This window comes from Papio anubis, chromosome 14 (genome assembly GCF_008728515.1).
Source record: "Papio anubis isolate 15944 chromosome 14, Panubis1.0, whole genome shotgun sequence".
In the NCBI taxonomy this organism is placed as follows: Eukaryota; Metazoa; Chordata; class Mammalia; order Primates; family Cercopithecidae; genus Papio; species Papio anubis.
The window spans coordinates 105,807,992-105,835,267 of record NC_044989.1 but is presented as its reverse complement, the minus strand read 5'-3'; the positions used below and the strand labels follow the sequence as shown (position 1 = coordinate 105,835,267).

General features: G+C 55.9%; 1 protein-coding gene across 1 annotated transcript; it reads right to left on the bottom strand.

Moving 5' to 3' along the window:
• Positions 1-1,695: 1,695 nt before the first annotated feature.
• Positions 1,696-9,905, bottom strand: NEURL3 (neuralized E3 ubiquitin protein ligase 3). The gene is made up of 4 exons (XM_003908982.5): positions 8,982-9,905; positions 4,489-4,974; positions 3,430-3,501; positions 1,696-2,491 (listed from the first exon to the last, which is right to left on the bottom strand). Exons 1-4 carry the CDS (start codon positions 9,007-9,009, stop codon positions 2,289-2,291), a joined length of 789 nt encoding a protein of 262 aa, XP_003909031.1. The 5' UTR covers positions 9,010-9,905; the 3' UTR covers positions 1,696-2,288.
• Between the last annotated feature and the right edge of the window lie 17,371 nt (positions 9,906-27,276).

Below are 27,276 nucleotides of genomic sequence, written 5' to 3'. Positions count from 1 at the left end.
GCTAGTTTTTTTGTATTTTTAGTAGAGACGGGGTTTCACCGTGTTAGCCAGGATGGTCTCGATCTCCTGACCTTGTGATCCGCCCGTCTCGGCCTCCCAAAGTGCTGGGATTACAGTCTTGAGCCACCGCGCCCGGCCAGATCTTCCTTTTAAATCTCTGGCCAGGCTCTTGTTTGCCTCAGCTAGTATCACAGACTTAGGCAGCTGTAATGTTAAACAATTGAAGCTGATTATGTTTGGCAAATATCCCAGGGATAGGGGTTTCCCACGGAGAGGGCCCCAAGTAGGGTTAAAGAATGACAACGCCCTGTGAATGAAACTTTTCCAGAGAATGAAGACGTAGGTCAGATAGTGACAATAGTCTAGGGATGGAGTTTCCCGAGGAGCTCCCAGCTGAGTCTGTGCATCCACCCTGAGTGGCTTCAAGGCTGCTGGTTTTCAAGACTACTGTGGAGCTAGAGGCAGAGGGGTGGGACGAGTTAACACCACACACCCCACTGCTCTTAGCAAAGTATAGCAGTTTATCTCGGATAAGCATCCTTCAGATTATTGTCAGCCTCTGGTTAATTTCTAGAGTTCTGAAAAAGTTGATTTTGGTAATTTTGCCAGTATTTTTACTGTTTTTCTGGAAGAATGGGTTTACAGAGGTCCTTACTCCACCGTTCCAGAAGGGCCACCTCTGGTTAGAGATCTTTCTAAAATCAGGCTTTCTAGATGTTACCTAATAAGGTAGTGTTCACTGGAATTAGAATTAAAGTACTGCCTTCACCCTGAAGCTATCTGGGCAGAGAGGGGAAAAATAAGACACTTAAAAGCATGAAAATACTTGCTTTAGGATCCATAGAAATCATTCCAAAGTATTGGGGTGACTGGAGGCCCTTGGTGAAAGTCCGTGGGCTACTGGGACTCACACAGGGCCCCTGATAACTATTCCAGTGCACTCTTGGGACCTTCCCCTGGCAGATGCCTTTTCCAGGGAAAGGGAGCTGCCATTTTTGAGTCCTTCTCAGTTAGAAGTTGCATATTCACGCTCCCCACAACTTACTAACAAGAAAATTATCCTATTTCCATTTTACAGATGATGAAACTGAGGCTCATGGAGGTCAACTCACATGCCCCAGGTCAGAGCACTCGTGGGTGGCAGTGAGGGGATCCCACTTCAGAGTGAAAGGTACTCAGGTGTCATCAAATCCAGCGTCCTGACCCTCTGTTTGGCTATGCGGTGGGCAGAAAGGCAGTGTGTGGAGGTTCCTATATTTTCCATTGTGGGCACAACAGGTTCGGATTCCCTTCATGTAGCCCTCTCCCCCTGGAGTGGCCTCCCCAGCAGCCACACAGCAGGGAACAACAGTAAAGTCACAGGCACAGCTTGCCCCTGCCAGACACCTGCTGAGGTGGGCTCCCAGGCCAACTCCTGCCTGCAATCAGGGGCCAGAGCCTCAAGGCAGTGCCCCAAAATCAAGGGTGGCAAGAGCAAAAAGTCTGGTTGGGACTTGAGGACTGGAATTACAAGATTACCCCCTTCATGTGCTCAGTCCATGGGCCCGAGTGCCCAGAGGCCCACCCAGGCCACCTACAAGCCCAGATTGTGGGGAAGACAGAATGGCATGTCCCCAAATGCTGCATCATCCTGAGCAGCCCACAGCTCCTACCCCACGCCCAGACTGCAAGCAAGAGGATACAGGCACTACAAAATCATTCAGAAAACACAAACTTTATTTTGATATCTCAGAAATTGGCAAGGAAATTACCACAGTGACAACAATACACGTTCACGTTATAAATCATCTTCAAATGCCTGGTCTCGCTGGGACCTTGCGCCCACCCTCAAAGGGAGGCAAGGCGGGTAACTACAGATCCACTCTACCGGGGACTTGTGGGAGGCAACCCAGCTTCCACGTGGAACTTGACGCATTCCATGTAGATACCTCCTGCTTCGAGTCCAGGTTCTTCAGTACCCAGGAGGTACAGGGCTTCACCAGACACGACAGATACCTGAACTCCCTCAGCTATAAAACACGAGATTGGGCCACCCTGTCTCTAAACAAAGCACCCCATCAGAAGGATAGCTCTGGCATGGACAGAAAGGGGTTTTTCCTTGCTCCCCTGTTGCGAAACAGGTGGAGGGACCAGACAGCACCTCCCTGACTTCCTCTCTCTGCCGCACCTCTTGCTAATCAGCCCTTCTGACTCTTCCCTAGAAAGAAGGTAGGGCTGCGCCTCCTTCCTCTGCAGGAACCGGACTCAGATCTAGGCCTGGGCTGCCACTCATACTGGGAAGCCTCCTCTCATGAGCCTTCCTCAGTCCTCAGAGCAGGAGGGCCCTGCGCGGGGGCTACCGCCTCGATCTGCCAGCGGCACACAGGGCACTTGGCTGTATCCCTGAAGACCCGCCAGGCGCAGCATCTGCAGAAGTATGTGTGGCCGCAGGGCACAAGGCAGGTGTTGGCAGCGTGATAGAAGCAGATGGCACACTCTTCTCCTGGTGTGGCTGGAAGAGGGAACAACACAGGTCAGGGCACATGGGGGAAGGGGTGGGCAACCCATTCACAATGTGACCACAGAGAATGACAGAGAAACATGTAGCTGTATTTTGAAGAATGTTACCTCGTGAGGAAATGCTTACAGCGTGATCAAGTGAAAAAAAGGGGGTAAAAAAACATATATACACACACACACACACACACATACATAATCAAATTCCAATTTAGAGAAGGAAAACAAAGCACAGACAAGTCCCTGTATATACACACGTCTATATCGATGACCGAAAATACTGGGAGAAAATCCACCCAAGAGGTAATGGGTGATTTTTTTTTAACTTTCCTCTTTATCCTTTAATCTTTTTTACTTTTTACAGATAGTCTCACTCTGTCACCCAGACTGGAGTGCAGTGGTGTGATCACAGCTCGTTGCAGCCTCAGTCAGCTGGGCTCAAATGATCCTTCCACCTCCGCCTCCCGAGTAGCTGGGACCACAGGCATGCCCCACCACATTCAGCTAATTTTTGTACTTTTTGTAGAGACAGGGTTTCGCCATGTTGCCCAGGCTGGTCTCAAACTCCTGGGCTCAAGCGATCCTCCAGCCTCGGCCTCCCAAAGTATAGGGATTATAGGTGTGAGCCACTGCACCCCACCTATCCTTTCATCTCTATTTCCATCGGCAAAGCATTTACAATGAATGTGGATGACTTTTTAAAGCAAGAATAACGCTGTCTGTTCATAAAAGTGCTCTTCTAGCTCACAGAGTAGGCCAACGCTCTCAAAGGCAGAGACGCCAGGTTGCTTTTAGGTTTCCAGTAGGCAGAGCCAAATCTTTTGGCCCAAAGCCTGAGAGAGACTTGAATGAACAACCAGGACATGGGGCTTCTCCCTCCTCTCCCAGGTGCTGGATTCCTGGGGAGTCCCTGCTGCTTGGGAAGGCACTCACCTTTGGGCTCAGCCACAGCCTTGTTCCTGAGGTCCCACGGCATGGCTGTTGGGAGCCGGCTGGCTGTGGGATCTGAGGGAGAGAGAGAAACTCAGGCCCAGGACGGCAAGCCCAGGTGCCCCCATCCCTGCTCCTGGCCCCGCATCAAAGTGTCCAGTCTCTTTTCTTTCCTGGATTACAATGCTGAGCCCCCCATCCCCAAATTTTAAGACCCTGTCCTGGCCATCCCTTCCCCAGCTTAAGCCAGCTGAGAATCCGAGAATCCTTGGGGCTGGAGATTCTTCCTCCTGAGCCACCTTCCTTCAGGCCCCTCTTCTTTGCCCTCCAGCCACTACCTGAGTGGAGCCCCTTGGCCTAGCCACATTCCCAACCCAGATGGGCATCAACATCTCCCAAGAGCCTGGACAAACACAGGTTCAGGGCTCCACCCCAGACCCAGCAAATCACGCGCTTCGGGTGTGAGGCGCTGGCAGCTGTGACAAATGGTTTTAACAAATTTGCTGGTGCGAGGTGGGGAGTGGACCACCGCCCAGCCCAGGAATGCCAACGTTTCTTGTTATGGGTATTACTGCCTCTCTGTGCTCCCCTGAAATCCACTTTCTTCTGGGGTGGCTAGAGGGATGGCTCTCCTTTCCCCACGCACTGACTGAGAGGCTCAGCTTTCTCCCTGCGGGCACTCTCCATGCACACCTCTAGCCTCACCTGTGTGTTCCCTTTGCTTGCCACCTTTGTAGTGAACTCCTATTTAGGCTGCAAAGCCCAGCCCAAATGTTTCCTCCTTTGTGAAAGGAAGTGGGCACTCTAACAGGTGCTTTGGTTAACATATGGCGTGAATGCTGGGCCTATCTGCTTGTGATTCTTTAGGGACAACACTGCCCTCCCTACGACTGGGCCTTGTCTATCTGGTGTCTCCAGTGCCCATCTTCACAGCTAACACTGGGCAGGCCCTGACGGAATAACTGAATGTGAACGTTCTTCCTGTGGCTCTGGATCGGTGTGGGGTGCCCCTGGAGCCCCCATCGCCCCACCTCCCCTGCGGGGTCCCCACGGTCGCCTCACCCAGCAGCTCGATGGTCTTGGTGGTCCCGTACACGTCCATCACGGCCCAGAGCGGGGCGCCCACGGGCACACCCTCACGCAGCAGGAACCTGCAGCCGGCGTTGACCTTGGCGAAGAGGCGGCCGCGGCGGTCCACCCAGAAGCGGACCACGTCCCCCACGAGCGCGCAGCCCTCAGGCAGTACGGCCGCCCACGTCGGGCTCTGCTCCTCCAGGTCGGGGCACACGAAGGGCGGCAGGCTGGGCACGGACACGCACGCGGGGTCCAGGCGCGTGAAGCCCACGCGGAGGCCGCCGCACCAGCCGCTCTCCTCCCGCAGCAGGCGCAGCACCACGCGCTCGCCCAGGCGCACCGGCCGCTGGCTGAACACGATGCCGTCGTGGAAGGTGGCGCGCCTGTGCGCGGTGCAGCCACGCGTGTCCAGACGCACCTGCGCGCCCTTGGTCTCGGCATGGAAGCGAAGTGCCTCCCGGGGCGCCTTGGCGTCTGTGGGTTGAGGACGGGGAGTGTCAGTGCTGGCCAGGTCTGGACCCACCAGCTCCCCAGAGAGCCCCCAGTATCCCAGAGTCCGTCACACCTGAGAGCCACCTCGACCTTTCCCTAGGGACAATTTCCACCTCTCTGTTCCTGCAGAGATGTTGTGAAAACTGTAGGAACTGATGTCTATTTGTGCTCTGCCTGTGACCAATCTAGTAATGGTTATTATTGTTCAAGAGAAAGAGTAGGGTTAGTCAGGCATAAATATCTATACGTTTGTTATAGATGGTTTTTTCGTTTTATTTTGTTTTGTTTTGTTCTGTTTTGTTTTGTTTTCAGAGATGAGGTCTTGCTGTGTTGCCCAGGCTGGTCTTGAACTCCTGGCCTCAAGTGATCCTCCCGCCTCTGCCTCCCAAAGCGCTAGGATTACAGGCATGAGCCACTGCGCTCAGCCCATGCGTTTATTTATTCTATATGCACCTAAAAATGACGGAAGAGGAGACAGACAGATCTGCTGACTGTGGTCTGCTCCAGGAGGCCATCTGCTACTCCCTCTCTGCTTGTCTCTCTCGTTTTCCCACGGGGAACTGCATCACTTGTGAAGACTACGGCCCCTAGCAATGGTGACGTCCTTGTCCTGGGAGAGAAAGAGGCCTGGCTGCTCCCCACATGGTATGGGTGCAGGCTGGAGAGGGAGTCCCAGGTTAGTCCCTCAGAATCCTGGGTGAGGTCAAGCCTGGCTCTGAAACCAGGGGACTTCCCGCAGGACTCTGCCTGGTGGTCAGGAGTGGAAAGCACCTCACTGGGCAGCCCTTCCTCTCCACTCAGCCTGCAGGAAGCTCGTGGGGATTCCTACCGCAGAACTGCCTTAGCCAGCCTTGCCCCTCCCTTCCTGGCCCTGCGCTTTCTGGGCTGGGGGAGGGAGGCTGGCCGGCTGGCTGTTTGCTGTTGAAAATAAAAGGTGAATTCAATCAGAACTTAAGCCAGACCCCAGCCTAAGGAGCAAGGCCACTCCCCTCCCAGATCAGGTCACACTCCCCTGGCAAGGCAGGCACTCTGACCACACACAGGTTTCCACCCTCTAGCGGAGCCCAGGGCCAGGAGGTTCCATCTGGTCAGGCACCAGCACACCTTTGCAGTGACAGTGACTCTGTCCCTGACTTCCACAGGCCAAAGGTAAGCCAACCTGCAGTGACCTTTCCCCGGCATTAGGGACCAGCGCTCACCATGGCCTTGGGACTCTCACAGAGACCTGTGTATCTGCATTCACCCCTCACCCGTGCCCCACCCGTGCCTTCCCGCGATGCACTCATCCCTCCGTGTGAATCCCGGCAGGCCTGCCCAGCTCCCCGTGCCTCAAGGCTGCACCTAGGCAAGGAGAAGTCCCAGAGCCAGCATGCATGGAGAGCTGGAGCCAAGCTGGGGACCCTGACATCAGTGAACCTGGCCTTGTGCCCATGGTTGAGGCTGCTCCATGGAGGGCAGTGGGACCCCGGCCGTGCCATGGTTAACACCCCCATTCCAGACCTGCCCTGCTGCTGGCCCAGGCAGGTCACTGTCCTCTAGGGCCCAGCCTCCTCACCCACAAACAGCAGTGAGGTGCATGTCCAGCAAGGCCAGGCGTCTCGGAACACCTGTCTGGAGTCCTGTTCACTGCCTACCTGGCCAGGCACGGGGCTGGGGGTGCCAGGGCAAGCAGGGGCTCTTGGCACAACCAGCCACAATCTAGGAGGGCAGAGGCCAGCCCTTTGGCTGGGTCACTGCCCATCCCTGAGGTGGGAACTAGAGAGAAGCTCTGGAGTGGGCCTGGCAAGAGCCTGGAGCAATGGCCCTCGATGAGGGGCAGTGCCAGAGATGGTGGCCGGCATCCGAGCCCCCTCCACAAACTGCCACACCCAATCCTGCTGCCATCCTAAGAGGCACACAGTGGGCAAGTGGCCGGCCCCGGCCCACAGCAATCAGGGGCAGAACTAGCTTCAATGAGGAGTTCTCCCAGCCTCACCCAGTGCAGCCCCTACAGGGAAAGAGGAACCCCTGGGGTCAGGGGAGCTGGAGCCCTGTCACGCTCAGCGCCATGGGCTTAGATGGGAACCAGCAGAGATGAGCCCGTCCTGGTTGGGGATGGAGTTTCCACCCCACCCTCTAGGCAGGTGCCCGGGACAGAGGCTGGCTCCACGCAGGACTGGCTCTGGGGGCGGGGAGGGGTGGAGGATGGGAGGTGACCTCACTGCTCCATTCACTTCCTGGATGAAGTAGGGAACTGGCTGGCTGGAGGCAGTGCAGGGAGGAGGGGAACTCCCCCGGAATGGCCTTAGGGTTGCACCAGGCCCTGGGAGCCCTTGAGAAGCAGGCCTTGCCCTGGAGAATAATTTGACAGTTTGCAAAGCTCCCCAATCCCTGCCTCAGGAGCCTTTTCAGCAGCCCTGTGTGAAGCTAAGTCCTCATGTCACCAGGGCTGGTGGGTGCCAAGGGTATGCGGTGGCTGCACAGGTCACTCTGCAGCCAGGGCACCTAAGCGGCCTCCTCTGTGCTGCTCACTCAGGCTCTGCCCCCTACCTCGGGCAGCTCCCTGGGACCTGGCAGGGCAGCAAAAGGTCCCTTAGGGCACAGCCTCTCATCTATGAAGACTCGGTCTGTCTGCATGGTCATGTCAGCTATTCACTGTGCACCACCAAGGCCGAGTGGGGCTGAAACCCACCCTTGACCCGCCAGCCCAGCAAGGGCCCGCAGGACCGTGTCCACCTACTTCACACAGGGCTCTGTGCCTGGGCCTGGAGCGGGGTCGGGGCGGCCTGACGGGTGTGATCGCCACCTCCACTCCACCTGCCTCCTCCCACAGGCCTGCAGGGATCCTCCCGCACTTTGACCTGGGCAGCCTGGGACACCTCACTCCCAGGGTGGGGAGTGGCAGAGGTGGGCAGAGGCGGCTCTTCAAGCAGATCTGTCCCCAATGGCTGGGCTGGCACAGGGTTCAGATCACCCTGGTGCCCAAGCACCCTCACACCTAGAGGCGGCCGCTCTTTCTATGGGTCCTGTTTTCAGGCAGGATCCTGAGCTCAGAGAAGCTGAGTGCCCTGCCCATGGGGGATCTCTCCAATTACTCCACCCGCCCCAGGGTCCCCACTGCTGAGGGGATGGACTGCCTGCCGCAAAGCAGGGCCTCTGGGGTGTCTCTACTCCGGGACAGGTAGACTCAGAGTCTAGATTCTCCAGGGTCTTGGAAGCTGAGTGGGGCAGGGGCGGCCCCTTGCTCAGCAAGAGCCTCCAGGGATCTCCATCCTCACCACTCCTCCAGGCATCAAGCCTTTCAGGGTGCCAGGCACCCACAGGCACTTTGCAGCCTCTTTTTCTCCTCACCCCACCTCGGGGGAAGCCCTCACAGCTCGAGAAGGCTGTGCTAGTCATCTGTGTTTTTGCAGCCAGAAAGTGGGGGATCCCAGCCCCGCTCCTGGCTGCTGCACTCCTACGCCACCTCCTTTCAGGCCTGTCATTTCCCTGCCAAACAACATTACTGTGACAGCAGCAGTAGCTCTTGGCACAGCCAACTACTAGTCTGTGAACCCGTGGTGCCCACCAGGGAACCAAAGGCCCTGAGCCCAGGCTCCCAGCTCTTTACCTGGGAGGGCAGGTCCAGAGATGCCCAACTCCAATCACTGGTGCTAAAAGGCCAGGTCCTCTATCTCCCCCGCACATGGCCCTTCCACTCCTGGACACCTGTGGCCTCCGGTGAGGCTCGCAGAGAACCTTTGTGCCTATCACTCTTTTGATTTGTGTGTTTGATTTTACAAAGATCCCTGTAAGCCAGCAGGCATTGTCTCCAGCCTGGAGATGTAGAAACTGAGGCTCAGGGACAAAGTGACTTGCCCACAGCTCAACTCGGCAGAACTGGGACCCCACCAGCCCCCTAAACTTTACAATGGCCACATCTCTACTCCAGCAATAACACAGAGCACCCCTCCACTACCTGTACCCCCAGTCCAGAGACCAAGCTCAGGGCTCGCAGGAGGTCTACTCACTGGCCTCGAAGCAGAGCTGGGCACCCATCAGTCTAAGGTCCTCGGGCGTAGGTCCCCAGGTCTAGAAGGAACTGCCTGGAGAAGTCTAGTGGACAGTTTACCAAAGATTCAGCAGGTCTGCTTTTTATGGGCCAGAGATCACGTTACAGGTTGATGATTAATTCGATGGTGCTGTCATGTGTTACTATATCCAGGGGATTTCCCAGTGATTTCTCCTGACTTGCAGCCCGACCTGCTGGAGCTGGCCAGCCTAAGAGAAGGAAGCAGGAATGGGGTACAGGCCTGGGTAGATCTTACAGTAGCCTTGTTTCTCGTTTCTGACCAGTCTCAAGCTGGCTGTGCATTGTAATGGTCCAAGCATGTTAATAAATACCTATGCCCAGCCTCGCCCCCAAAGACTCCAGTTCCACTGGCCTGGGGTGGAACCCAGGCATCGGGAGTTTACAGAGCAACCCAGATGATTCTAATGTACAGCCAGGGTGGGGATTCACTGCTGCAGACCCTGGCACACAGAAGGAACTCAATCTATGTTGTTGAAGCAGATTGAATTGCATGTGCTGTATCCCAGGACCTGCGAAATTGTGCACCTCCAACAGAGAGGAGGGGTAAAGCAGACAGAAGAGGAGAGGAACTGATAGCCCTACAGATGGTCACACCAAAGGTCTAGCTCCCAATGTGTTAGCACTGGAAAAGAAGCCAAAGGTATTCTAGCCCCTCGATTTTTATTTCGGTTAGGAAAACTGAGGCTCATGGAGGGAAGGTGGCTTACTCTAACCTAGTGCTTCTCACTGTCATTGCAACGTACTCTCAAATCTCCTGGGGATCTTGTTAAAATGCAGATTGACTCAGAAAGCCTGGGGCCCTAACTGAGATATGTGGACTCGACTTTTTTTTTTTTTTTTTCAGACGAGGTCTCACTGTCATTCAGGCTAGAGTGTAGTGGTGTGATCATGGCTCACTACAACCTCAAACTCCCAAGCTCAAGCGATCCTCCCACCTCAGCACCCTGAGTAGCTGGGACCACAGGTGCACCCCACCATGCCCAGCTAATATTTTTGATATTGTGAAGACAGGTCTAGCTATGTGGCCCAGGCTGGTCTCAAACTCCTGGCCGCAAGCAATCCTCCCATCTCGGCATCCCCAAGTGCTGAGATTACAGGCACGAGCCACGGCACCTGGCCAAGTGGACCCCACTTTAGGTGGCAAGGGCCTGGTGGGTTTGGAGCCTTGTGAGTGCCCTGACCCTCAACCTGTGGGCTAAGCCCCTCCCAAGACCCCAGATCAAGGCCACAGTCAGTGACTGCTTGGCTAAGGGATGGCTAGCACCAGGTGCGTGCTCCACCTTAGTGCGGGCTGCCTTGGGTGGTTCCCCAGAGGGCTGGAGTCGTGCACCTTGTTAATAAATCACACTCTCATGAGAGGTATGTATGGCATCTTATCAGGGAATTCACCTCTGAGCCTCAGACTGTCTGGAAAGTTACCTGGCAAGCTACGGCCCTCAGGCCACCCAAAGCCAGCAGGCTGGGGTGGTGTAGTCGCATCAGAGGGACCTTGGGCCATGAGGCATCTGGGGGGCAGAGGGGGTCATTCTGAGGAGCTAAAGCCTGCGTAAAGCCTCACATCCAGGGGACAGGCATGCCTGCCACACACTCCATGTTTGTTTATTGAACACACTGCCAGGGTTCAGGACATACCACCCCGAAATATGGCACCTTGGCATTTGAGAAAACAGCAGAAGCAGGAAGGCCTCACTCACCTTCCCTTCGCCCAAATCCCCTGAAGTAGGACCATGAGGCCATAAGGCCCATCCTTACCTCTGAAGACACAGGGACAGAGAGAAGAATCTGAACAGGCCTGGCCAACTCTCCCCAGTTTATTACCCTTTCCCCCTTTAGCCAATCACTTCTCCACAATGCCCACTCTTCATGAAACCAACGCATAAAAATACATGTCCCCATTTCTTTGGGTCTTCATTTCTGAAGGTCCCTGTGTCATGTAAAATTTACATGAAATAAATTTGTGTGCTTTTCTCTTGTTGACCTGTCTTTTGTTATAGGGGTCCTAGCCATGAACCCAGCAATGGGTGAGGAAAGATTCTAGTTTTCTACTTTTCCTCCCCTGCACAATGCTACCGTTCTTTTTTTTTTTTTTTTTTTTTGAGATGGAGTCTCCCTCTGTCGCCCAGACTGGAGTGCGGTGGTGCCATCTTGGCTTACTGCAACCTCTGCCTCCCGGGTTCAAGCAATTCTCCTGCCTCAGCCTCCCAAGTAGCTGGGACTATGGTGCGCTCCACCACGCCCAGCTAATTTTTGTGTTTTTAATAGAGATGGGGTTTCACCATGCTGGCCAGGATGGTCTCGATCTCTTGACCTCGTGATCCACCCGCATCGGCTTCCCAAAGTGCTGGGATTACAGGCGTGAGCCACCGCGCCTGGCCCGGAATGCTACCGTTCTAAGTCCAGAACTTACCCGGTAGTCCTCATGGCAACTCCTCGAAAAGGTCCTGTTGATTGTCATCATTTCCATTATACACGTGGGGAAACTGAGGCACACGACGGTGACGCAGCTGGTTCAGCTTACTAGGCATGAGGTGACAGGCTGAGGTTCAGCCCAGGTATCGCGGCTGGAGACGGTGTGCCTGGGCCCCTCCCCCGCCACTCGCCGCGGAGACTCCCCTCTGGGAGCGCCCCCCAATTAGCAATGTCTCCCCCACTGTACTGCGCGGGCACAGAGCAGGAGCTTTGTGGACAGGCCTGACTGGCTGCTGAGTGGGAGGTGGAGGCGGCCCCGCTGCAGACGGCACCCGCCAGCCCCGCCGCGAACCTTTGCTCCCAGAGGGGCGGGCGCGGGCCCCGGAGCGCGGGGCGGCCTCGGCCGGGCCGGGACTGCGGCGGCCTCTGCTGGCGGCGCTCAGTACTGCAGGAGGCGCCGAGGGCCCGGGAGCCCCCAAAGCCGGGGGGGCGCCCCCGAGGCAGGTCCGCGGCTCTGCCCAGGCTCACTGCACCGCAGCTCCCGCACGCCCGCCTCCTGGGGTGGGCGGCAGCCTCGCTGGGACCCTCCGCCGCAGTCGGTGCCGCTTGCCTAGAGCCCGATCGCTACACCTGTCTTCCCGCAGGTCATCTCTCAAGACGCCGCCCGCGCTCCGGGAAGAGCCGGGCACAGGAGGACGCCGCGGCTGCCCCGCGCCCGGCGGGACGGGAAACCAGCCCAACCTGGGGCACTGTCAGGCAGCCCGGTCCCTCATGGGCCCTGCCACTAAGGCCCTGGGACGCCCGCCTGTGACACTTGCCAACCCTCATCCGTTCCCCGGGCTGAAATCTCAGAGGGCAGAGGCTGCCCCCCTGGAAACCAGCCCCAGAACATCAGGGCCGCGCGCGCTGTGGGCAGCAGGCCAGGGCGCGGAGGGGCCAAACAGGGCAGCGCCGGGAGCTTTTGCACAAGGCACCCCTCTGCCAGCCTCACGGCCCAGCCATGCCAGCCCCGTGAAGCAGGTGTGCTGGCCCACAGCAGCGCTCTGTACAGCAGCCCCAGCCTGGAAACAGGCGAATGTCCACTGTCGGGGCAGCTGCACAGCTCAGATCCCCAGGAATGCAGGGCTCCTTCCCCGGAGGCCAAGGCCAGTGTCCCACCCACACCCAGTCCAGGCTTATGCTTCCCCGGGTCTGCCGCCTAAGCAGCCCTGTCCCTGATCTCTATCTCAGAGGCTGCTCCCAGCCCAGCTCCCCACGCCCATCAGCAGGACCTAAACTGCCACATATGCACGCCATGGAATACTGTGCCAGTGAAAACCAATTACTGCTGCCTGCACCCACGTGGATAAACCTCACCGCCGTGAGGCTGATGTAAGGGAAGACCCAAGAGCACCGCGTGTTGCCACTCATAGGGGGTTCAGGCAAAACCCATCCTTGGTGTTCGAAGCAGGACAAGGCTCCCTTTGGGAGGTGGTGATTGGCAGGGACACGGGAAGCCTGTGGGGAGCTGGAAACGTCCTGCACCTTGATCATGGTCACACCGGTGCGTAGACGCACAAACAAATCCTTCCAGTCGGACCCTCACATCATACATAGATCGCGTCTTCGTGTTATGCTGGCTAAGCCCTTCCAGCCCTAACAGTGTCACTGGCGGAGCATCCCCACTGCCTGGGACAGGACCGGCTCTGGAGGCTGGAGGGCTTGACCAGCACTGCCGCCCGGTGGCCGGCAGCGGAACTGACCACGGCCTAGTGCCCTGGAGGGAACGGGCCACAAAGGCTCTGCCAGGACTGCACCTGTGCCCTAGGCGCCGCCCTCAGCCACCCAGCCAGTCTGCTCCATCAGCACCCAACAACTCTGGGGGTCCAGCAAGCCCTCTGGGCCAATAGCGGCAGCCCCCAGGGGGCCTTGGGGGTGGGAGGGAGGAGAGAATGGCCAGCCTGTAGCACAATACCAGCCCGGAGTTTTAAATAGGTCTGCACTGTCACCTCCGCCCTGTCGCAGTCCTCCTGGGTCCTGATTCTGCCGGGCGCCTCCACGTCTCTCCGCCCTCCTGGTTCTGCCCCGCCAGCACGGGAGCGCCCACTGGGCATGAATGGGGAGCCTGCCAGAGAGGCGAGCTGGAGGAGAGAGGCGCAGCTTCCAGGCCTGGCGTGGCTGCTCATGCCCCTGTGTGAGGGAAGGGTCAAGGGAAAGGTGTACGCTCTCTTCTTTTGGTTTCTTGTTTTCCTTTTCCCCGTGCCCTCTCAACCCATACACTATTGTCAGGGTGTCTGTCCTGGGAAGACACCTGGTACCTGCCCTGGTGGTGCCTGCCCTGTGTGGTGTGTGTGTGTGCGTGTGCGTGTGCATGCGTGTGTGTTCAACAGGAATTGATTTGGCGCCTGCTATGTGCCAAGCACTGTCCCAGTTCTGGGTAACCAGAGATGGAAGGAAACCCAATCCTCGTCCTTCAGCCACTTTGTGCATGCCCTGGAATTTATGTAAGTGCTACAAGAGGCCAAACTGACGGCTGGGAAGACCAGCATTGTCGTGGGGTTGTTATGCCCGGGGAATGGGTGAAAGTTTTGTGGAAGAAGAGATATTAAAATTGTGCCCTGAAAGGTAAATAGGATTTCAACAGCCAAGAAAAGAATGAAAGGCATCTCAGGGAGAAGGAATACACATACAAAAGCATAGGAACGGAGACATGCCGCACGCTCTATGGTTGTATCAGGTAGGATTAGGATTGCTTGCATGCAAGAGAATGTCCAAAAGGACAGTGGCTTGAACAAGGCGTGTTCATTTCTTTTTCACATAAAATAAGCTGAAGACAGGCAGTCCAGCTAATCGTGACACTTCTGCAGCCACAGGGCACCCAGGCTTTCTCCGCCATTCAGCTCCACCATTCTGGCACCGGCCTCAAGGTCACTTCATGGACCAAAAGGGCTGCTGGAGCTCCAGCCAGTGCATCAGAGCTCCAAGCATCAGGGAAGAGAAAGACTCAAATGGGCACTCCTCTCAGCTAAGCCAGCTTGCAATTAAGCTGATTTACTGGAGGGCCTAGGTAACGCTTTCATTTATAGCTCATTGGCCAGAACCTTGTCACATGGCCACAGCTAGCTGCAAGGGAAACAGAAATGTAGTCTTTATCGGGAAAAGCAGCTAAAACTTGGGGTCTGTCGCTAAGCAAGGAGAAACTGGATGTTGGTGGGAAGCCAGCACTGCCTAGCCCAGGGTAGAGTGGAGCAGTGGTCCCTCAGCGTATGGGGAGGGGGACAGCAAGGCAGCCCGGTCACAGGGGCCATGCGAAGGAGGGACTGGACTCTTCTGTAGCAAATAGGGGATTGCTGGAAGATTCTCAGCAGGAGCCAAGGTTCGAGGAACCTGGAGCTGTCTGCTTGGGGGTAAGAACCATCAGGCAGAAAATGGAAGCATGCATGGAGGGGAAGGGAACTGTGAGGAGTTGATAAGGGCACGAGGCAGGGAAGGGCACCCCAGGAGAGCCAAGGCTAAGCTTGGCAACAGTGGGAGGTGATGCCAGAGCCCCAGGGAGGGACACAGATGTACCGAGGGTAGTCTGGGAGGAACACAGTATGAGCAGATAGTTGTGTCTGAGGCAGCTGTTAGCCATCAAGTCAGGTGGCTCAAAGACAGCTGAGAATCCAAGTGGAAGCTCAGGTGAGAGAACAGCGCTGGGAACATGGATGTGGAAGCGACCAGTCATACAGCGGTGGATGGGATCAGCCAGGCCGGGATCCAGTCGTTCAGCTGGAGGACTCTGATGGATCTTTCGGAGTTACTGGGGAAGGAGAACAATGGAGTGACCAGATCTAGGTTCAAATCCAGACTTCACCACTTGATAGCTGAAAGCCCGTGGGCTGGCTGACAGCACTTTCTAAGCCTTAATTTTCTCATGTACAAAAATGGGAATAAAGAGCCCTGCTGGGCGGGCTGATAGGAGGGCCGAATGAGTAATGAGTAGCACATTCCCACACAGGGAACTGCACTAACCAGTAAATACCTGCTCTTACCAGTAAAGCCCCCCTGCCTACACACACACACACACATACACACACACACACACACTTACTGAAGAGGACCTCAGGGCCTTTCTTGGGGCCATAACTGTGCCCGACAGTCCTCTCACTGCAAGGTGGGGCCCGTGGAGCCCTGTGTGGGATCGCTCGGGTGAGATCACAAGCCCTGGGCCTCTCCAGGGCCCTGAGACCTCCAACCCAGCATGGCTAGGGCAGCCCCTGGCTCTACCAAACCTCCTGGACAGGGGCATCTGCAGCCCCAGACAGGTGGGTCAAGAGGAGTGTTATGCCTCCTGCCAGCAGGGAAAGGGGCCACAGCGGGCCACGGCATGCCCCTTTCCTTAAAGGGCACGGCCAGGAAGAGCACGCATGGCCCAAACTTCAGCTGGAATCACATTGGCCAAAACTTAGTTGTGTGGCCACATCCAGCTGCAAGGAACTGGGAAGTGTAGGCTTTATTCTGGGCAATCATGTGCCCAGCTAGACAGAAATTGGAGTGTTCCAATATTACGACAGAGAAGGAGAGAATGGATATTGAGGGAAAACAGCAGCTGTAGGGTGCAGGGAAAGAGAGAGGGTGTGGCATCCCGGGTGGAGGGTGGAGGGAGGCTCTGAGCGCTGGGAGACCCCATGCACCTGGGACTCACACGTGCGGTGAGCACGTCACCTGGCGCCCAGCCCGCAGGAACTCCGCTGTGGGGGCACTGTAGGTGGGTGGGCAGGGGAGCTGTTGTAGCTGAGAACCTGCTGGCCAGGAGGACGAATCGCCAACTTCTCCAGCCGAATTTTTCCAGATCCCTGGAGGTCCTTCCGGTCCCTCACCAAAGCCACAATAGCACAGAGAGGAAGAAAATATCTTCCTTCCACTCCTCTGAGTTTTTGCCCGTTGTCAAAGCTCATTGCAGCCATTGTCATTGTCTCTACTGCCCAGGCCTTGGGCATTGTCCATCCTTCACAGGCAGGGAGTGGCCGTTCCCTAGGTCTCCTGACACCCCTCCACCCTGACAGAGCTAGGGCCAAATGTTCCCTGCCAGGGTGGAGTGGACTCCAGTCCATTCTGTCTCCCAAGGAGCTTCTCCTCTCCCCACTTGAGCTTTTCTCCCTTTTTTTTTTTTTTTTTTTTTTACGAAGTCTCACTCTGTCACCAGGCTGGAGTGCAGTGGCACAATCTCGGCTCACTGCAGCCTCTGCCTCCAGAGTTCAAGCAACAATCCTCCCACCTCAGCCTCCCAAGTAACCTCCCAAGGGATTACAGGGGCAGGCCACCACTCCAGGCTAATTTCTGCAATTTTAGTAGAGATGGGGTTTCACCACATTGGCCAGGCTGGTCTCGAACTCCTGACCTCAGGTGATCGACTGCCTCGGCCTCCCAAAGTGCTGGGATTACAGGCGTGAGCCACCACACCCAGCCCTGACTTGAGCTTTGAGAAGCAAGCTAAGAGTCAACCCCTCCCTAGGAAGCGAAGCGCTACCTCTGCCCTGACTGGGCTGCTGCTGCCTCTCTCTGCTCCTCCTTGTGTGTGAAGATACTCGGTGCAGGGAAGAAAGACAGGGTCCTCAAACTCTGTCAGTGTATCTGAGTTGTCTTGGCTTGGGTTAGGCTCTGGGTCTTCCGGCAGCTAACCTGGAGCATGGGTCCCCCAGTGCCACACCTGCCTGCACACCGTCCTTGTGCTTCCGTTCCTTCCATTGTGACTGGACGAGTACTCACCTTCTGGTTTGTGCCTTCATGGGGAACTTTAGTGTCTCGTCAGTGCTTTCAGCCATACAGTCAGCACGCACTGGGGGCCCATGATGTGCCGGGCCTTTGCAAGTACCATGAAATCGCCTAGCACAGTCACCAGTGCGGAGTGGGGACTCTGCCACCCACTGGCTGTGGGACTTGGGTGTATGACAGATGGGGACTGGGGCTCAGAAAGACTGAGTGACTTGTATAGGTCAAACTGGACTGACCCCAAAGTTCTCCACCATTTTGTTAATTCTAAAATAAAGATGAGGCCAGGCACAGTGGTTCATGCCTGTAAACCCAGCACTTTGGGAAGCAGAAGGTGGTTGGATTGCTTGAGGCCAGGAATTTGAGACCAGCCTGGACAACAGGGCAAAAGCCTGTCTCTACAAAAAAATACAAAGATTAGCCGGGCGTGGTGGCACCCGCCTGTAATCCCAGCTACTCGAGAGACTGAGACACGAGAATTGCTGGAACCCGGGAGGTGGAGGCTGCAGTGAGCCGAGTTCATGCAGCTGCACTCCAGCTTGGGTGACAGAGTGAGACTCTATTTCAAAAATAAAATAAAAAATAAGGCCGGGCACTGTGGCTCACGCCTGCAATCCCAGCACTTTGGGAGGCTGAGGCGGGTGGATCACCTGAGGTTAGAAGCTTGGGACCAGCCTGGCCAACATGGCAAAACCCCACCTCTACTAAAAATGTAAGAGCCTGGCTTCGTGGCGCACACCTGTAACCCCAGCTATTCAGGAGGCTGAGGCAGGAGAATCACTTGAACCTGGGAGGCGGAGGTTGCAGTGAGCCAAGATCAGGCCACTGCACTCCAGCCTGGGCAACAGAGAATAAAAATAAAATAAAAATAAAGATCAGGCTCCTGAGTGAAATCTCACATGTCCTTTGAAAATGTGCGAAAATACAGTACATGTACTGGGCAACATGTATCATTTTTAAGCCACACTTCTTCCTTGTTCTCAGGTTTGTTCTGGATCCTCCAGGTGGCTAAGTCAGAGGCTACTGGGTGGGTGTGGGGCTGCAGGCTTTGGATGGAACTGCAGACATAGCATGTGTTTCCAGGAGTCACTCCGAGTGGCACCTGCAGGTGAGTGCGTTAGCTGAGTGTAGTGTGCTGTTTATTTGAGCTGAAGGAAGGAGACTTCCTGGATCCTCTTTTTTTTTTTTTTTTTTTTTTTTTTTTGAGACGGAGTCTCGCTGTGTCTCCCAGGCTGGAGTGCAGTGGCGTGATCTCGGCTCACTGCAAGCTCCGCCTCCCGGGTTCACGCCATTCTCCCGCCTCAGCCTCCCAAGTAGCTGAGACTACAGGCGCCCGCCACCACGCCCGGCTAGTTTTTTGTATTTTTAGTAGAGACGGGGTTTCACCATGTTAGCCAGGATAGTCTCGATCTCCTGACCTCGTGATCCGCCCGTCTCGGCCTCCCAAAGTGCTGGGATTACAGGCTTGAGCCACCGCGCCCGGCCAACTTCCTGGATCCTCTTTCTCAATTCAGAGAGAAGCCCACTGCCTCCCGCTTAAGGGCTCCAGGGACTCCAGGGACTCCAGGGTGGGTGGGGTAAGCAAGGCTCCCTGTATGAGTCCGTTTTCATGCTGGTGATAAAGACATACCCAAGACTGGGCAATTTACGAAAGAAAGAGGTTTATTGGACTCACAGCTCCCCATGGCTGGGGAGGCCTCACAATCATAGTGGAAGGCAAGGAGGAGCAAGTCACATCTTACATGGATGGCACCAGGCAAAGGAGAAAGTTGTGCAGAGAAACTCCCGTTTTAAAAACCATGACATCTTGTGAGATCCATTCACCATCGTGAGAACAGCACGGGAAAGACTCCCCCACACTATGATTCATTCATCTCCCACTAGGTTCCTCCCACAACACGTGGAAATTATAGGAGCTACAAGATGAGATACGGGTGGGGACACAGAGCCAAACCATATCACTCCCAACAGGTCCCCTGGCTCCTCCTTGCCCCGTTTCTTCCTTCTCCAAATTTCCCTTCTCCTTTACTGTGGATGTAGAAAAGCGCTTGTGAAATTTTCTGTGCTGTACGTACACAAAGTGATATTTTCATTATCAATGGCAGGAAGGCTTTTTACGCAATCTCCCCCACCCCGGCTGCTATGGTTTGAATGTGTTCCCCCAAAATTCATGTGTTGGAAGCTTGTCCTCATTCTGATGGCATTAAGAGGTGAAACCTTTAAGAGGTGATTAGATCATGAGGGCTCTGCCCTCATGAATGGATTAATGCTATTACGCAAGAGTGAGTGAGGCATTATCGCCAAGGGGTGGGCTCCTGATAAAAAGGATTAATTCGGCCGATTTCCTCTCTCTGTCTCTCCTGCCCTTGCTTTCACTTTCTGCCTTTTGCCACAGAGTGGCCCTCACCAGATGCTGGCACCATGCTCTTGAACTTCCCAGCCTCCAAAACAGTGAGCCGAATAGATTTCCATTCATTATAAATTACCCAGTCTGGACATTCTGTTACAGCAGCAGGAAAAGAACTAAGAGGCCAGTGGCACTGTCTTTGCACACTGTGTGCTCAGCGTGTGTGTCTACTCTATCGTTCAATATAACATTTATGGCCGGGCGCGGTGGCTCAAGCCTGTAATCCCAGCACTTTGGGAGGCCGAGACGGGCGGATCACGAGGTCAGGAGATCGAGACCATCCTGGCTAACACGGTGAAACCCCGTCTCTACTAAAAAATACAAAAAACTAGCCGGGCGAGGTGGCGGGCGCCTGTAGTCCCAGCTACTCGGGAGGCTGAGGCAGGAGAATGGCGGGAACTCGGGAGGCAGAGCTTGCAGTGAGCCGAGATCCGGCCACTGCACTCCAGCCTTGTCGACAGAGCGAGACTCCGTCTCAAAAAAAAAAAACATTTATACATCCCCCTCCCACCTCCCACCCTCCAGCTTCTGCTGGGTGTACAGGAGCTCAGGCACCACGGTGGGCCTCTATGTGCCCCAGGATACTGTCTCCAGGTGGACAAAAGTGAGTCTAAGAGGAGTGGGGGACACTGAAGCAAGCACTTCCTCATCCCCCTGTGCCAGCGTGGCAGGTCTCCGTATGAAGGCTGGAGGCCTGGGGCGGCCTGTGAGGAGGAAGGGAGAGAAGTGGAGAGGTAAGGACAGACTGAGCTGGAAGGAGAATGAGGAGGGACTGCATACAGATGAGGTCTAGAGATAGCCTTTGCCCCCATCCCAGAAACCAAAGCCTACAACGCTCTGCCCTCAGTCTGCAAGGCTCCGCCCAGCCCCGCACTGGGTGCTTCTCAGCAGCCCTGAGCAGAGGGCAGGAGGCAGGCTGTAAGCCTAGGGACTGCACCAGGCTGGCTTTCACACGCTAGTCTCGCTGCATCTTCACATCATCACCCAGAGGTGTTTCCATTTCACAGGTAAGGAGAGTGAGGCCCAGAGATCTCAGTGGGCTGCCCAAGGCCACCCGGTAAGGGACAGGGCTGGGGGTTGATCTGACTCTGAATTCCATGCCTTTTCACAGGACTGTGCCTCTGACACAGGCACCAGCAGGCACCGAGGCCTCACCCTGAGCGGATGGTTCTACACCCGTGGGGGCTGCAGGGGGAGGTGCCTGGTTGCCACCCTCCCCATCTGTGGCTGCTTCCTCCCCCTCCACAGCGGGCAGGAGCAGTTTCATGGAGCTGGGAGTCCTGTGGGCTCCCCACTTCCCGGAGGCTCCTCAACTCTTCAATCTGGATGGATCTGGGGGCAGGTCAGAAAAAGCTGTCTCTTGGACCCGGTGCAGTGGCTCATGGCTGTAATCCCAGCACTTTGGGAGGCCAAGGTGGGCTGATCTCTTGAGATCGGGAGTTTAAGAGCAGCCTGGCCAACATGGTAGAACCCCGTCTCTACTAAAAAAAAAAAAAAAAAAAAAAAATTAGCCGTGTGTGGTGGCGCATGCTTCTGCAGTCCCAGCTACTTGGGAGGCTAAGGCACGAGGATTGCTTGAACCCAGGAGGCAGAGGCTGCAGTGAGCCAAGATCATTCCACTGTACTCCAGCCTGGACAACAGAGTGAGACTCCATTAAAAAAAAAAAAAAAGAAAGAAGGAAGGAAAGAAGGAAGGAAGGAAGGAAGGAGGGAAGGAGGGAAGGAGGGAAGGAAGGGAAGGAAGGGAAAGAAGGGAAGGAAGGAAGGAAAGGAAGGAAGGAGGGAAGGAGGGAGGGAGGGAAAGAAGGAAGGAAAGGAAGGAGGGAAGGAAGGAAGGAAGGAAGGAAGGAAGGAAGGAAGGAAGGAAGGAAGGAAGGAAGGAAGGAAGGAAGGAAAGGAAGGGAAGGAAAGGAGAAAGGGAGGGAGGGAAGGAAGGGCTTCCTAGAATGCACCAGGCCAAGACTAAGACCCAGACCCCTCCTCAGCCATCCCAATCTCCCTGTACTTGCTGGGGATCCAGAGCCTGTCCTGCTCTCTCCCGGCCTGGGGTGCCCTTTCTGCCTTCTCAGTGGCTGGGTCGCCCCCTTCCCTGTCTTTTTCCTGGCTTGCCCTCTGGCAAGGGAGTGGGTCCTGAGCTGTGTGCAGGGGGCATGCGTGACACAGCATGGGGTGGAATAGAATCCTAGGAAGGCTGAGCCCAGGCCCTGCCCTTCATCCACTGGCCCTTTCCCAGAGGAGACACAACAAACTCAAAGAGAACGTATGGGCTCCAGACCAAAGGTCCTTGGTTCATTGCATGCAGCTCCCACGGCTGCAGCGGCTTTTATGAGAAAGCAGCAAATCATAAGAAAACTATCTGCTTGGGAGGACTTAATTGGGACAGAAACTGAAGATGGATGCCAGATGTGCAACGGCATCCAAACCAGAGTCCCAAATTCCCACAAAGATCCTCAGTCAACTCTCCTGTTCCTTTGACCAGGTAATAAGAGTCCTAACAGCAGTAGCAGTGGCTCCATTTCTAAAGCACGCACGGTATGCTATGCACTGCTTTTATTTCTAGTTCCTTTCATTACCTAGAGAGGCATTGCTCTGCACATTTTACAGATAAGGAAACTGAGGTTACTGAGGTTAGGTAACTCAACCAAGGTCACGTATTTAGAAAGTGGTGGAACTTTTCAAAATACTAAGTTGGGGAAATGCTCATCATTTGTAGAAAAATTTTCAATAAGGCATAAGAACACAGGCTTCCAGTTAACCCTCAGTTACCCAGAAAAGTAAATTCCCCAGAACGTCCTGCACATCGTGTATGCCTGTGTACGTGCATGCAGTTGAATATTCTGATTAGCAGAGCTCATGATAAACAGGCCAGACTACAGGGAAAAAAAAATGTACAGAAACCAGCAACCACGTTCTCCGAATTCATCGCATGCTTGGAGATCCCCAGGTAAAAAGTTAGCAAAACATACCTTGTTCAAAACAACTGGCCAGGGATGGGGTGTGAAGCAGCCACCACTGCTAGGGGCACAGCATCCACTGGAGTTCCCTCCTCACTCCTAACGCCCGAGGGCAGCAGATCCAGGGTTGCTGGGCCACCTCCCTCTCCTGGCTGCAGTGCGGGAAGAAACGCAGGATGCCGCCAGGCACCAGATCCTGCCCCGCCCCTGATCCACAGTGTGGCCTTGAGCACACCACTTTCCCTCTCTGGGCCTTGATTTTGCCATCTGTCAAATCAGGACACAGTGAACTGTAAAGGGTCCGGAGGGAAATTTCATGGATTGGTTGATGACCCCAGGCTGCCGCCCCTTAGAAGCGCTCCTCCCTCCAGAGGGCTCTTGGATCTGGGGATCCCAGGTGGGAGCCTTCCTGGGAAGCGGAAGTGATCCCTGAGACCTCTGCAGCTTCTCTCCTACCTCTGAAAGACTGAGCAGGCAGCCTGGTGTCTCGGACACGCCTCATTTCCCTACTTCCCTTCAACAGGGTTAGAGTTCCTACCAAAGCTTCACTGCTATGCAAGAAGGCAGGATGCTCTCCCACACAGAGGTGCGCCCAGACAGTCCACGGGACACGTGCCCATAAGCCCGAGTGTGCTCAAGCCCCCCCCCCACACCACCGGCACGGCACTCTGGCACTCTAAGCAGAAGCTCAGGGACCTTCTGGGCCAGACCTAGGGCAGCCCTTGCCACTCCTCAGTGACAGACCTGTGTCTGGGTACCAGGGCAGTGAGGACTCCCAGAATGTACACAATATGGCAGGACCCGCTCTGCTTCTTGTCCTTCCTCCAAGTTCCCACTCAGCATCGTAAAATGGAGATGCAGCCAGGCTCAGTGGCTCACACCTGTAATCCCAGCACTTTGGGAGACAAAAGTGGGTGGATCACTTGAGCCCAGGAGTTCAAGACCAGTCTGGGTGACATAGCGAGATCCCACCTCCATAAAAATTTTTAAAAGACAAGACAGGCATGGTGGTGCATGTCTATGGTCTTGGCTGCCTGGGAGGCTGAGGTGTGAGAATCACTTGAGCCCAGGAGTCCAAGGCTGTAGTAAGCTGACACTGCACCACTGCACTCCAGTCTGACCCTGTCTCAAAAAAAAAAAAAAAAAGAAGAGAGAGATGCTCCCAGCTTTCTTCCGGAAGCGAGGTGTTCCCTCCATCTCTTGGGATTAACAGTCAACACAGCTCCCTCTAAGCCATTTATTATATTGACGTACTTCAGTATCAGTACTAGGGACCGCTCCAAGTCCCAGCGTGACTGGGATCGCCCTGGTGCCTTCCTCTTCTTCAGACTCCTCAGCAATGTGACAACTGTGTGGGGGGTGACACTAGGTCCTCTGGTAGGTCAGGAGCTGTACTGACCCAGTCCTGCCGGGCCACCCTGTAGCATCACACTGTGGCAGGGAGGCAGGGATTGCAAGCACCTGAGTCCTCACACGCTCAGCTGACCACGCGGGTCCCTGACCTCGGCTGTGTTCAGTGCCTGTCCTTGTGCGTGGCAGGCAGCAGCCAGGCCTTGTGTGCAGCACTGTGCCACAGCTGTCTCGCTGTCTGCAGGACTGTTGCTGGTGACAGCAGCTCTGTGCCTGGCCCTTCCTGGGAGCTCAGGAGGGTCCTGCTTACAGGGCGAATTTTGTGCTGAGACAGCGCGCTAGGCTGAGAGGCCAGGTGTTCTGGGTGGCCCAGGAAAACCAGCCGTCAGCATCTCCTGCCCACACCTGTCCTGAGGTCAGAAGGAACTTGAGTCCAGCAGGCTCCCAGAGCCAGAGAGCTTCTGCACCTGCAAAGCCCAAGTCCCTGCTTCAGACTGAAGGGAGGGGGAACCTGAAGAGAATATGCGTACGGCCATCTCAGACTGCACACATGGCTTGCTGGGGGAGCGGAGGGTTGCCCCTGGGCCCACCCCACCCACGCCACCCACGCCACCCTGGCAATTCAGCCTGAAACAAATGATTAGCCTCTCTGTATAGATTAATGTTTCTCTCCCGGGCATGTCAGTTCAATAAAACCCCGTTCATTTGGGCCTCACTGTGACCTCTAGGATGCTGGCCAAAGGGCAAGCATCACCAGGCCAAGGGGCCTGGGAGTGAAATCGTGGGTAGGGATAGGTGACAGGGGTGTTGAATCGGCCCGAGTGGTTCTTTTCCGGTTAATTTCGAGTCGGTCTCCAGAATGCAAGCTTGTCCCGTGCGTGGCCCACGGGGGCCTGTGACCCGGGAAGGTTTTGAATGAGGCCCAAATTCATAAAGCTTCCTTAAAACGCTGAGGTATGTTCGCGACTTTTTCTTTTAGCTCACCGGCTGCGTAGTGTTCGTGTATTTTATGTATGGTGCAAGACAATTCTTCAACTTCAAAAGCCGGGACGCCCTGCAGTGGGACGCCAGGTTCCTCTAACAGTGGGTGTAGGCCTCCAAAAGTGTCCACATGATACTTCCAGAAAAACGTCACTCACGGAGGTGTGCAGGGAGGTGCGCGCTGCTGGAAAAGAGCCTTCAGGGGTCTGCCCAACGTCCGGAGGGCCCGGGAGAGCAGGGCCCACGGGCACAGGCAGGGAAGGCCTCGGGAGGGTCACCGTCCGACAGTCCGGCCTGCGGGGCTGCAGCACGGCCCGCTCTCAGCGGCTCTTCCTGCCCCTTTCGGTGGCGGGGCTGTGTGGGGCCCGGGGCTTTCGGAGGGGCCCGAGGGGCCGGCGAGGCTGCGGCCCTGGAGCCCCCTGCCTGGCAGCCATTTGGGCCCCAGGGAAATATCGACGCTTTGGCTAACCGAATTATTCTTTCGGTTTGAGCCAGCTCCCCTTTTTGAGTCAGATCCGGCGGCAGGGCCAGAAAAGCGCTTTCTGAAACCCTGCAGCAAGGTCCCTGGGTGGTGGTGGGTGGGTGGGGCGTGCCGAGCCGTCAGCCCTCCCCCACCCCCAGATCTCCTGCCCCACCCCCGGCTCTCCCCCCGCGCCCCCGGCTCTCCCCCCACCCCGGCTCTCCCCACCCCACCCCTGGCTCTCCCCCCACCCCCAGCCTCCACCTCACCCCCGTCTCCACCCCTCGGCTCCTCCCCCCAGCTCCCTCCCTCCATCTCCACCCCAATCTCCGGCTTCCCCCACTCACCCCTCACTTCCCACCCCCGGCTCCCTCCCCAGCCCCACCCCTGGCTCCTCCCCCTGCCCTGCCTCCAGCCCCCCGTGCCCCCCCGTGCGCCCCCCCCCCCGCCGCAACCCCGGAGCCGGTGCCCAAAAGGGGCCAGGCAGCCTGCAGAGGTCGCTCAGGGCTGGGGCAGGGGCTTGGTCGAATACGCTAGTGCTTAGGGCACCAAAATAGAAAAAGAAGAATGCTTGGAAAGAATTTGATGTTTCCCAAGGAGCATCGAAAATCGCCATTACGGGAAAAGTCAAACTCTTGAGGGACTTCCTTACACTAATGTAACTGTCCTGGGTTGTTTTTATTTCTAATTATGCTGGAGGGATGGGCGTCATGATCTTCTTCAAGGCTTAATGCCCCCTCCACAGTCCCTGGGGGACCTGGGGCCTTGGTGCCTCTCCAGGACATCCTGATGCCTCTGAGGTCCCATTTGAACTCCCTGGGGTCCCGGGCTGCCCAGCTGTTATTTTGCAGAATTTCTCTCCCACAGTGTTACCAGTAGTTCTGCTTATGGCTCCTGCCACTGAGTCACAAGGGGAGGAGGGGATTTCTGAGCTGTTTCAACACTTACCCAGAATATTAGAGGTTTCATGCAGCCCTTGTTTATTTGAAAAAAAGTAAAGAAAGCCCCAAAGCCAACAAAATATGACACACGCGTACAGGAGGGAAGGCAGGGGGTTGGGGGCCTTGCGGAACCAAAAGGTCTCTCTGCTGAGCTGGGGCTGGAGCTGGAAGTCCGGTTTCCTGTCCCCACTCCCCCAGCCTGGGCCCACCCCGTGCCTTCTGTTTCACCCAGGGCTGTGGAAACCAGCTAATGTTTATGGAGTACTTCCTCTCGCCAGTGGGCACAGTTCTAAGCCCTTTATAAGAAATAGCTCATCCAATGCCCGTAATTGCACCCGGAGGCGTGAGGGCTGTTATTGTGCCTGCCAGCCGGTTTCATAGATAGGAGACAGCACCGAGAGCTCAACTGCACTGGGCTACTTGGTTTTCCTGTGGAGAAAAATTTGCCCATCGCTTTGGCACAGAATCTGTGCCAAGGCAGATTCTCCTCAGCCAAGGCAGGCCTCAGAGTCCAGCCACAGGATGCCCAGAACCTCCCTCCAGCTGAGACAAGCTGGCCAGGGGCTTGGGGCCTCTCAGCTCCTTGGGGAGCTAAGGGGGTGCTGTCCTGGAGCCCAAGACCTGGGCTGTACTCACTACCCCTGGCCAGGATTCAGTAGCAACAGGGATACCCAGGAAAGGGGCTGTGGCCTGAGCAGTCAGCCTGCAGCCATAGGGAGGGTGTGACTCCAGCGAGAGGGGTGCATGTGAGGTCAAGGCTCCAGCATCTAGAATGTGCTGCCCTTGACAATGAGGAAGCGCTAATCCCTGGAGAAGGAAGGGCCGATGATGCCTGGTGATGGAGGGAGATGTGGGATGGGGGTGGAGGTGGGTGCCTGGCCTCTTCCTTCTCCCCATCCTCCATGCCCTTCATTCTCCTGTGGATCTTCATTTAGCACCTACTGTGCACCTGCCCTCAGTGGCCTCTCACTTCCTCCCCTTTCTTCCCAATTCCTTTA